The following is a 12,740-nucleotide window of genomic DNA, read 5'->3' on the forward strand; positions in this document are numbered from 1 at the left end:
TTCCAGGTCAAACCCTTTTGGTTTCCATGTAGAACCAAAAAAGGTTATACCTAGAATTAAAAAAGGTTGACCTATGGGGACAGCCAAATAACTATTTTTTTCTGATAGTGTAAGAGCCTACAGTACTTTACATTTTAGTCACTTAGCAGACACTCTTATTCAGAGTGACTTACAGGAGTGAAGGCATACATTTTTGTACTGGTTCCCCATGGGAATCAAACCCTCAACCCTGGAATTGCAAACTCCATGATCTACCAACCGAGCCACACGGGACATGCCATGATAGCTCCCCAGGTGTTAGAAATAAACATTGGTATGCATATACATATCTATTTAGCCTTATTTGTATATTTATGGTTGCCGTTTACATTTCAAAATCAGCACAGTAACTCAGCCTTGTACTTAAATGGTCCCAGCAAGGTAATCAGAGCAGTGTATAATGAATAAGACTCCAAGCCCTCGCCTGAAGGATAATCTCATCTCATTTTGCAACTCATTGGCGATTCATTATTCATTCATTTGCTCTTTTCAAAAAAGCAACATTTTATTCATGTTTGATAAACAATCCCAGTCGTTCTCTGATGTCTGCTGGGCTGGCGCCTCCTTCAAATTGTTCACTCTTGTTGCTATTCTGCCACCTACTGGTCAAAACAATACTTTGTCTCCGTACAGCTTCCTGAGTGTTGAGCAGTGTGCTTCATTAGCAGTGTGGCTGTGCCCGTGGCACAATGTAAGATGTCACCCGTCCGTAAGGTAGATGACACATCGTATTATGTGGTGTATTTGTGGGCGTGTTAGCATAAGTGGCCAATTACACGGTCCCTCTACATCCCATTCTGTCTTTCACACCTCCCTCTCCATCCACCAACAATGTCTCAAAGGACCAGTACCGTCTCATATTGAGTGCTTGGAAACATCATCTCTGTGCATTAGTCAGGTTGTGTCTCTGTCGACAATTCAACAAAGTCTTTTTTGTATTGACAATGTCCTAGAAATAAATCAACTCATGTCAAACCAATTTCCGCTAAACTCTTTTAAAATGATTTTTGATGATGATGAATGACCTAATTGATTGTCGTGCCATCAAATTAAACAGGTTTGACATTAAAGTGTAAGGAAATGCTATGCCAATGCATTATACCAATAGCTACTCCGTGGCTTCATTCTTTCACAATGGATATGTAAGACTATTTAACATTTGGGCTGGTGTTATATGAATGTAGTACCAGTCCTTTATGCCTCTGTGCGATACCATTGTATAATCCTATGCTTCTGTTTAATGGAGCACTGAGAGGGTTTATGTGTTTAGTGAGTGTCGATAGGAAGTGTCCAAACGACGACTGAGTCATCTGATGTCTGCATAGAAAGTCATTTTCAGCCAGAGTTTGGCCAAGTCTTGCAGATAAACTGTATCCATTCTTAAAAGAGCCTTCCCATTCCTGCTGAAATGGATCAACGTAGTGGACTACTGTACAAGCTATATCAGATAACCAATACTTCATGAAATAACAGGGCTTAACCGACAGTGCAGAGATGTCTCCATGTGCTGATATTTGTTACACAGGCCAATTAAGTGCAGGGCTTGGCCTTACATAACATCAAAACCCCATGGGAATGTCCATGTACATCACAAAAGAGCACAGCACATTGATATGACATAAGAAGAGTCCTGTTGGGTTTAGAGTGGTGTCTGTTCTCAAAATGTGTGTTCAGTTTGAACAAGTCTGTTTACTCGGAGCATGAGGCCAACTGGCCTGGTTTTCTCAACCCCTCCTGGGCTGACTGGGCTGGCACTGATGGACTGTCTGTCGCCACTCCACACTGGTTCTTGGTTGTGTGTTACACAAGCTGACTGACTGTGTCTGTGTTTTTTGAGTGCCCAGGAGAGCCAGACAATCTCAGTGACAGATGCATTGATTTAAAGAGCCTGGGGCTGGGTGGATGAGTGGGAGAGCCAAATGTTCAAAAGCTGCTAACATTGACAGTACATCCCTTTAAGCCACTACAAACCCACATCTTGGTGAATTTGTGTTTTCCACAAATTATGTAATACTTTACTATCCTTAAGAGTCTATTGACGAACCCGTGTGTCAATCTAATTAACATAATAAAACAATCCCCATCAAAGTCCGTCAGCTTAAGCTAGAGATATGTTAAGCTAGAGATATGTTAAGCTAGAGATATGTTAAGCTAGAGATATGTTAAGCTAGAGATATGTTAAGCTAGAGATATGTTAAGCTAGAGATATGTTTTTTGGGAGCATGGGCTGTGTCTCCATTCACCGCATCCACCTATGTTGGCCTACTAACTAATATAACCCCACTAACTCCACTACACGATGGTGTTCTCTATTTTGCTCTACGACCCTCACAAGTGTCACGGGACTCGTCTGAAAGTAACCCGGTACTGTTTTTTTTATTTTTATTATGGAACTATTGAGGTAGTGTGGTCCCAACAAAAAAGGGGTTAAATATGTGCAAAAAATATATATATATTTCCTGAGCTTTCTTATCTCTCAAATTCAATATTTTATCAAATAGTACACTAAAATGTTCCTAAAATTCCAAATCAAATATCTAAATGATCCATGGCATGATCATCTTAAAACAAATCCATATGTCACCTTAGTAGAACCCCCCCCACAAAGGCTTAGGCTTTTAGTATAGTACATGCTTTTAGTACAGTACATGCCTTTAGAACAGTACATGCTTTTAGTATAGTACATGCTTTTTGTACAATACATGCCTTTAGTATAGTACATGCCTTTAGAACAGTACGTGCTTTTAGTACAGTACGTGCTTTTAGTACAGTACATGTCTTTAGTACAGTACATGCATTTAGTATAGTACATGCATTTAGTATAGTACATGCATTTAGTATAGTACATGCCTTTAGTATAGTACATGCCTTTAGTACAGTACATTCTGTTTAGAACAGCACATGCGTTTAGTACAGTACATGCGTTTAGTACAGTACATGTCTTTAGTATAGTACATGCCTTTAGTACAGTACATGCCTTTAGTACAGTACATGCCTTTAGTACAGTACATGCCTTTAGTACAGTACATGCCTTTAGTACAGTACATGCCTTTAGTACAGTACATGTTTTTCTCTGCACTCTTCTTCTCTTATTAAGTTCAGTTAGATTTTATAAGTACAGTGAAATGCTTAACTTGCAAGCTCTACCCAACAGTGCAGTATTCAATATCAAAATAGTATAACTAATACAAATATATATGTATATAATAAATAAAACAACACAAAACAATAAGAAATAAGAGAGGAAGCTATATACTGTGCAAGGTCAGTGCCATATTTACTGGGCAGGGATACTGGAGTAGTTTGAAGTAGATACTGTACTGTATCTACATGTAGGCAGGGATTAGGAGAAAGTGACTGGTAGCAGTATACTGTAAATAATACTACTACTACTAATAATAACAATAATATACAGTATGGCAGCAGCTTAAGTGGTGGTGTGTATGTGTGAATTACATCTCTTCAGCATGATGTAAAGATGATTTATCACATTTGATTGATCAGTTTCCACAAGAACAAAGAACATGCTACTAATCAATGGTGGGTGCATGGTGGGGAAGTCTTGTTCTTTGCCTAGAAAATGTAATGACTGAATATACACATGTTTATATGATGTACTACTTAATGTATGGAACATACTCCCAGGAGCCAACACAATCCCTTGGTGGAAAATCAATGTAGCCCCTCGTTTGCTAAACAGACTGCCTCTCTTTCTCCAGTGGTGGAACCAATTAAAACCTGTAACAGAAAGACAACAATCAATGGACATGGCAACACAGGGGATTGATCCATTATATTTTCCATGTTCCCAGGCCCCATCGTTTGGTCATCAGAATGTGATGTGCAAACGAATACGAGCTCTGTTCCTCTCTGTTCCTCTCTGTCCCTCTCTGTTCCTCTCTGCTCCTCTCTGTTCCTCTCTGCTCCTCTCTGTCCCTCTCTGCTCCTCTCTGCTCTTCTCTGTTCCTCTCTGCTCCTCTCTGTTCCTCTCTGCTCCTCTCTGCTCCTCTGCTCCTCTCTGTTCCTCTCTGCTACTCTCTGCTCCTCTGCTACTCTCTGTTCCTCTCTGTTCCTCTCTGCTCCTCTGTTACACTCTGTTACTCTCTGCTCCTCTCTGTTCCTCTGCTCATCTCTGTTACTCTCTGCTCCTCTCTGTTCCTCTGCTACTCTCTGCTCCTCTGCTACTCTCTGTTCCTCTCTGCTCCTCTGTTACACTCTGTTACTCTCTGCTCCTCTCTGTTCCTCTGCTCATCTCTGTTACTCTCTGCTCCTCTCTGTTCCTCTGCTACTCTCTGCTCCTCTGCTACTCTCTGTTCCTCTCTGCTCCTCTCTGCTCCTCTGTTACACTCTGTTACTCTCTGCTCCTCTCTGTTCCTCTGCTCATCTCTGTTACTCTCTGTTCCTCTGCTACTCTCTGCTCATCTCTGTTCATCTGCTCCTCTCTCTCTGTACCGCTCTGCTCTTTTCTGTTCCTCTCTGCTCCTCTCTCCTCTCTCCTCAATGGTGCGATGAGACGGAGAGATTACATTAAAAATACATTGGAACAATGTGCGCTCTGTTGTGTGGAAGATTGCCTCTGACTCATTACACAATATAAATTAATAAACAGATTACACCCCTCTGTCCCCATTGCTGGGCTTGCAGCTTCCTGAGGTCCTTGGCCAAGAGGAAGAAATGGGCTCATCAAGTCCTTATGAAAACAAACAGAAGCAATGGCCAATACACACTTCAAAATGTTCTTTTACAATACAAAGATATGACTAAACATGATCTTATGAATTAAACATGTGATCAGAATAATCTAGAATTCAACTGGTGGTCCACAATTTGTACACACATGTATGCAACCCATTACATTACAACCCATTACATTAAAATACATTACAACCCATTACATTACATTAAAATACATTACATTACAATAAAATACAATACATTACAGTACATTAGTTTTAAAATACATTACATTAAAATACATTACATTACAACCCATTACATTACATTACAACCCACTACATTACATTACAACCCATTACATTACATTAAAATACATTACATTACAGTACATTAGTTTTAAAATACATTACATTAAAATACAATACATTACAATTACAATACATTACACTACATTACATTACACTACATTACATTACAATATGTTACATTACAAAACATTACATTACAATACATTACATTACAATACATTACAACCCATTACATTAAAATACATAGCATTACATTAAAATACATTAAAATTCATTACATTCAAATGCAAAGTATGTGAGCGTAAATGTGTTATTGTTGGTGTATTTGTTGCCATTCTTAATTTACAGTTTTAGATTGTAATCATAGCACCACCTACCGAGAACCTTGGCCTTGAACTCCTCAGCAGTTTGTTCCCAAGGTGCTATATCCAACAGTACCACTAGAGGAGGTATCTGACACAGATCCTCTCCATGGTTGAATTACATATTCCCAAACACTCAAAGGTCATATCCTCCAGTGGTGGAAAAAGTACCCAATTGTCATACTTTAGTAAAACTAAAGATACCCTTAATAGAAAATGAGTAAAAGTGAAAGTCTACTTGAGTAAAAGTCTAAAAGTATTTGGTTTAAAATATACTTATAAGTATCAAAAGTAAATGTAATTGCAAAAATTTACTTAAGTATTAAAATCTAAAAGTAAAAGTATAAATAATTGAAATGACTAGACTACACCATTTTTGTATTTTTATTTTATTTACGAATAGCCAGCGGCAAACTCCCAACACTCAGACATAATTTACAAACAAAGCACGTCTTTAGTGAGTCCGCCAGATCAGAGGCAGTAGGCACAACCAGAGATGTTATCTTGATAAGTGTGTGAATTTGACAATTTTTCTGTTCTGCTAAGCATTCAAAATATAACAAGTAATTTTGGGTGTCAGGGAAAATGTATTACATTTACATTTAAGTCATTTAGCAGACGCTCTTATCCAGAGCGACTTACAAGTACATACATTCATACTTTTTTTGTACTGGCCCCCCGTGGGAATCGAACCCACAACCCTGGCGTTGCAAGCGCCATGCTCTACCAACTGAGCCACCAACTGAGCCAACTGAGCCACACGGGACCACGGGACCATGTATGGAGTAAAAAGTACATTATTATCTTTAGGAATGTAAAAGGTGTCAAAAATATAAATAGTAAAGTACAGATACCCACAAAAAACTACTTAAGTAGTACTTTAAAGTATTTTTACTTAAGTACTTTACACCACTGATATCCTCTGGCTCTATAGTGGTGTAACAACACATTGACATAATGATTTCTCAGTATTTTGCTTCTTGTTATAAATATGTTTGTTTATTTAAAATCAATCTAATAAAATATTTGGCCTCTTTAATGAATGCCTTGAAGGTCAAAAGAGCATGCCATCACAAAAAATCACAATAACGGTGAAACCATTTATTTAGCACAAATATAGAACATTGTTTCAATAGATAAAGAACTTCTCCCTCAAGTAATATAGCCTCAACCTGACATTTCCAAACAGATCCTCGAACATCTCTGCCAATCTGCTGTTCATTAAGCTGATTGCTTGACTGCGCCAAGGGCTTGCCTGGCAGCCTTGTTTTGATTAAAGGGAAGCTCATAAATAGAGTGCTGCCTATAAATGATTTCCTCATTACATCAAAGTCACACGGAAGTTGTAAGCAGCTCTTACAATTGCCACAAATGCAGCTAACTTTCTAGGGTTAGGGCCCTGATGTATGATATAACAAGGAAGGAAGGAGGACCATAAAACATGACCAATCTGGCTTTCCAAACCAATGGTGTTTCACACAAGCAGAAGTGTTGTAGAAGCCGGACACAGTTGACAAAAAAACAACAACAATAGCATTAAGGTCAATTAGTCCCAAGAATGCTGCTCGGGAAATAATACTACTGCCATCTTAAAATAATACTACTGCCATCTGAAAATAATACTACTGCCATCTGAAAATAATACTACTGCCATCTGAAAATAATACTACTGCCATCTTAAAATAATACTACTGCCATCTTAAAATAATACTACTGCCATCTTAAAATACTACTGCCATCTTAAAATAATACTACTGCCATCTTAAAATAATACTACTGCCATCTTAAAACCTGGCATGTTTAAGTCTTAGTAGTTTAACAACTTTTGTCATCGAAATGACCCAAATGTATGACGCACGACAGTGTTTGAGACACAGGTACAGCTCTACTTATCGTTCCACAGATTCTTGCTGAAGTTACTGCTTTCAGAATGTGAAGAGCTGAGATGAAGGAACGTGGTATAGTTTAGATGCTATGGTTTGGGGCTCTGCATTTCTCCATTTCAATTGACATTAACACAATTTCACATGAAATTAAATAATGATATTACTTACTGGAAGCATAACACTGCAAATTCCATGACAACCTAATGAAACATTGTTTTAAAATGACATTCACTGATATGGTTTACAACAGTTTTATAATATCTGGAAATCTGACTTTTATGTGCTTACAGTTGAGGGTTGTCAAATATTGACATAAACATTATCAACCATGCAACTATACCACACATCAGCTGTGTCTGTGGAAAATGTAGGTCATGTTCAATTTCAAAGGCTTAGATAGCACAGCCGTAGATACGTAACAACATATTCTCACTTACATAATATCTCAAGAAGAAAACATATGTTTTATACGTTTTTAATTTGATCCTTGTGAATGACATACATAACCAAATTTTAAAAAGTATTTATAAAACTGCATAGTATAGCTCCTTCCAAAGGAACATTTAGATGAAAGATTAAAAAGTATAAACTTTTGCCACATTTGAGCTACATGTTATAAATACGAAACATGAATCACTCAATCAATTCATTTCCAGCATTAAAAGTTTAGAGTGAAAGCAAAATAAATAAGTATACACAAATTAATCGAAGATGACAAATGCCTGATAAAACAGAAGTGCTGAATAGAATTTGTTGCTACAGTCAAATCTAACGTAAAAATAGCAACACATTTGAATTAGTTGAGTTTATGAAAAAGAAAGACAACAGTTCCCACAACTAATTTATTAGACTTCGGTATGGGATGAAAGCAGTCGGAAATCAAACTTGTCTGTCATCAAGTAGAGGTAAAACGAGACAGTCCTGAAGTTTGGATCCACCCCGGCCCGAACAGAATTATGGGCCTTAGTTGAATCTTCTATGCTAGATGACAAGTGGAATGGAAGTAATTGAACTACATGTTGTCAATATCAGAGGCAATTGGATAAACATTTGCATTGGAATATATTACATCAAGTAAAAAATAACCACTAAATTTGGCCTTGATATCCAAATCAGCAGAAGAAAAACAAGACACCAGAAAACAATTCATCTAAGTCTTTAAGGCTCTTTCGTGAGTGAGGCGCTGTATCTTCAGGTGTAAAAAACCCCCTCAATTTCAGTGTTGTTTCATAGCAAGGAGAAAAATAAAGTATTTAAAAAAAAAAGAGTTATGAACAGAATAGTCCAGCGAGCAGAAGCGTATATTCCTATCCATCATCCTGATAGATGATACATGCTGTATCCCAGAGGTGTAGCGTACAACCCCATAGGTGAGAGGGGCAGCATGGGACGGTGGTAGGGGTAGGACTGTCCGTAGAGGGAGACGGCTGTGTGGAGCTGTGCTCCCAAGGGCATGGGTAACGTAAAGCCCGGGTGCAGCGCGGGTTTGGCAGCCATTTTAAGCTTCTCCAGCTCGGCTTCCTGTAGTCTCTTGGCCTTAGCCCGGCGGTTCTGGAACCAAATCTTGACCTGGGTTTCAGTCAGGGTCAGAAAGCTGGAGAACTCGGCCCGCTCAGCAATAGACAGGTACTGCTTCTGACGGAACTTACGCTCCAGAGACAGCAGCTGGGAGGTGGTGAAGGGAGTACGAGGCTTTCTGTTGGTCTTGTGCTTCCGCAGCGGACAGGTAGGACTTACCTGCCCTGGAGAGACAGAGAGTGAGACAGAGAGAGGGAGAGAGGGAGAGAGAGGTTCAGGACCAATACTGATTTAATTTAACACATGGATAAGCTACTTGAGTGAGGAAGTAAATACTTTGTCCTGATCCTGATAGAAAACCTGTACCTAATGTAGTATTATCACATCATCCTGATAGAAAACCTGTAAATAATGTAGTATTATCACATCATCCTGATAGAAAACCTGTAAATAATGTAATATTATCACATCATTCTGATAGAAAACCTGTAAATAATGTAGTATTATCACATCATCCTGATAGAAAACCTGTAAATAATGTAGTATTATCACATCATCCTGATAGAAAACCTGTAAATAATGTAGTATTATCACATCATCCTGATAGAAAACCTGTAAATAATGTAGTATTATCACATCATCCTGATAGAAAACCTGTAAATAATGTAGTATTATCACATCATCCTGATAGAAAACCTGTAAATAATGTAGTATTATCACATCATCCTGATAGAAAACCTGTAAATAATGTAGTATTATCACATCATCCTGATAGAAAACCTGTAAATAATGTAGTATTATCACATCATCCTGATAGAAAACCTGTAAATAATGTAGTATTATCACATCATCCTGATAGAAAAATGAACAATGTTAGAGAAACAGTATGAACTGATTGTGTGTGTGTACCCAAAGGTATTGGTTGGGCCGATAGCAAACAATATGAACTGATTGTGTGTGTACCCAAAAGGTATTGGTTGGGCCGATAGCAAACAGTATGAACTGATTGTGTGTGTACCCAAAGGTATTGGTTGGGCCGATAGCAAACAGTATGAACTGATTGTGTGTGTACCCAAAGGTATTGGTTGGGCCGATAGCAAACAGTATGAACTGATTGTGTGTGTGTACCCAAAGGTATTGGTTGGGCCGATAGCAAACAGTATGAACTGATTGTGTGTGTACCCAAAGGTATTGGTTGGGCCGATAGCAAACAGTATGAACTGATTGTGTGTGTACCCAAAGGTATTGGTTGGGCCGATAGTAAACAGTATGAACTGATTGTGTGTGTGTACCCAAAGGTATTGGTTGGGCCGATAGCAAACAGTATGAACTGATTGTGTGTGTACCCAAAGGTATTGGTTGGGCCGATAGTAAACAGTATGAACTGATTGTGTGTGTACCCAAAGGTATTGGTTGGGCCGATAGCAAACAGTATGAACTGATTGTGTGTGTACCCAAAGGTATTGGTTGGGCCGATAGCAAACAGTATGAACTGATTGTGTGTGTACCCAAAGGTATTGGTTGGGCCGATAGCAAACAGTATGAACTGATTGCGTGTGTGCCCAAAGGTATTGGTTGGGCCGATAGCAATTTTAAACTGAAATCGAAACGTAGGCATATTAATGTCCCCTAAGTGCTGTACAAGTGAATTGACTATATAACATTTTCTTTGCATAAAATAGAGTGATTTTGGAGTGATGTAATATGTGATCCAATTCTTACTAAGCTTGTTGTGGTTCATTGTTAAATGGAAACGTCAAACATTGCAATGGATACACATACTCCTGTCAAGGGAGTAAAGGACTATTATTTGTTGATTAGTTTAAAGCAATGCTGACAATTACACACAAACCACACGAACAACCTCAATTAAAGGGTTTGAAGACCTGCCTGATATTCCAAAGAGATAGATAGAAATAAATCTTAATATCCCAAATAAATAATAGAAATGGTTGAATATTGTTTTCAAATGAAAGATGAAGTTGTGGCAGTTTAACTTACAAGACCCACAGTGAGCCATTTTATTAACGTTGTAAAGACCCAGGCCTAACCAAATTATTTTCCTAATACTTATTATTCACATATTGGTCTAATAAATTGAATATCAAGACTCTTACTTTATGGTAAGGATTTCCTCCACAAACATTCAAATATATTCAAAGTAAATAAGACAAAGTTAATACTTGAAAAAAGCGTTTTAGTTTACACCCTGTTAAATAAATTTAATTTGTCTGCCATACAATAGGATTTTGCGAGACAGGCAGCACACATACAAATTATATGTTAATTTGATTTGTATTTTACAATATTTTTATTTAACCTTTATTTAAAATAGGCTAGTCAGTTAAGAACAAATTCTTATTTACAATGATGGATAAAAAAAAATTAAAAAGTAAATTAAAATATAGGACAAAACACACATCACGACAAGAGAGACAACACAACACTACATAAAGAGAGACCTAAAACAACAACATAGCATGGCAGCAACACATGACAACACAGTATGGTAGCAACACATGACAACAACATGGTAGCAACACAACATGGTAGCAGCACAAAGCATGGTACAAACATTATTGGGCACAGACAACAGCACAAAGGGCAAGAAGGTAGAGTCAACAATACTTCACGCAAAGCAGCCACAACTGTCAGTAAGAGTGTCCATGGTTGAGACTTTGAATGAAGAGAGTGAGATAAAACTGTCTGATAATGTACTCTACTTTTATCCCTAACTATAAAATAATAGGTTATGGGAAATAGTGAGGTAAGAAGTGCACCTTCCAAATGCGTTCCGATTAGTCTACATAAAAACCACAGATTTTCTCCAGAAATTACTTACGAGTTTGTGCAGAGAATCTTGGGCTCATAGCCCAGGGAGCACAATCATCCGGCTCGGAGGACTCTGACTTTACAGGCGACGGTGGGATAAAGTGCTTTCGGATTCCCGCGGGAGGGCTGTAGCTCTCTCTGCACAGGTACGGAGAGTTCTGCGTCTTTGAAAATGTAACCACAGAGACATTGTCGGATTTGCTTGTAAACTCACTGTGAATCTTTCTACCCGACATTATAGCCTCCACACTGAAGGGATGATGGTGTCTTGTCACTTGAGTTTTGCGGTCATCCATCGTCCTCTCTAGCTCGGGTCGGCTGTCCTCCTCCGATGAACTGCTATCCCTCAAACTCACATGGGCAGACATTCCCCCGAAATATGTACCAATGGCACACGACAAGACTATCAGTCTCAGCTACAGGTGGCCTACAAAGTCTGGGGACACGACCTGTCAAGTGTGGGATAAGTTAAATAATCACGTGGCGCCAGTGGAACTTTCAGCCAATCGCAGCGCTGCCAAATGTAAGAGCGGACCTTGTTACCAGTGATTGGTCTCTCACACAAGGGTTCAAAAATATATCCAGTAGGCTACACCACATGGTGTACTGTGACGGATTACTTCGAACCTAACCTCAAGAGATTGTGTAAACACAGGCCCCTTGTGGGTAATTTACGCCCAATTATGAAAGAGATGAACAATCTCTCTCAGGATGTGACTTTTCCTGAATGTAAAACGTTGTTGGTGCCTCAAACCAGGATACACAAATGTGGTGGGAAAGTGCTTCCTCTGCAGCCCAGCTTTTTATCTTGCTCTCTTAATTCAAGTGTGCCCATAGCTGCTGGAAATAGGGGTACTGAACATGTTGCAGCAAAAGTAGTACACTGGGCCTTTACTAGTGCTGTAATACTGGACCGATATAGCCGTCTGTAGCATCCTGGTACTCGTATTTACTCTGATTCTAAATGGGATTCAACATTTTCATGACCTTTAAAAAAGTGTGAATAGCCTACTACCACATCTCATTTGTTTTTGGGGAAAGTTGTTGTAGCAGGCTCGATTCTTTCTACCTGTAAGAAATGTCCTTTTGACTTTACCACCTGCTTCGTTATTTCAGCA

General features: G+C 38.6%; 1 protein-coding gene across 1 annotated transcript; it reads right to left on the reverse strand.

Annotated features, from left to right (window-relative positions):
• Positions 1-5,838: 5,838 nt before the first annotated feature.
• LOC129868242 (homeobox protein MSX-2-like) lies at positions 5,839-12,090 on the reverse strand. The gene is made up of 2 exons (XM_055942043.1): positions 11,633-12,090; positions 5,839-9,014 (listed from the first exon to the last, which is right to left on the reverse strand). Exons 1-2 carry the CDS (start codon positions 11,988-11,990, stop codon positions 8,587-8,589), a joined length of 786 nt encoding a protein of 261 aa, XP_055798018.1. The 5' UTR covers positions 11,991-12,090; the 3' UTR covers positions 5,839-8,586.
• Positions 12,091-12,740: the final 650 nt, after the last annotated feature.

This window comes from Salvelinus fontinalis, chromosome 13 (genome assembly GCF_029448725.1).
Source record: "Salvelinus fontinalis isolate EN_2023a chromosome 13, ASM2944872v1, whole genome shotgun sequence".
Classification (NCBI taxonomy): Eukaryota; Metazoa; Chordata; class Actinopteri; order Salmoniformes; family Salmonidae; genus Salvelinus; species Salvelinus fontinalis.

Bases quoted from the DNA above. Each gene is read 5' to 3' on its own strand.
- LOC129868242 (XM_055942043.1), bottom strand. From the start codon at position 11,990: ATGTCTGCCCATGTGAGTTTGAGGGATAGCAGTTCATCGGAGGAGGAC. The intron at 9,015-11,632 runs GTAAGTAATTTC...CTGTCTCTCCAG, and splicing joins AAGATTCTCTGCACAAACTC to GGCAGGTAAGTCCTACCTGT.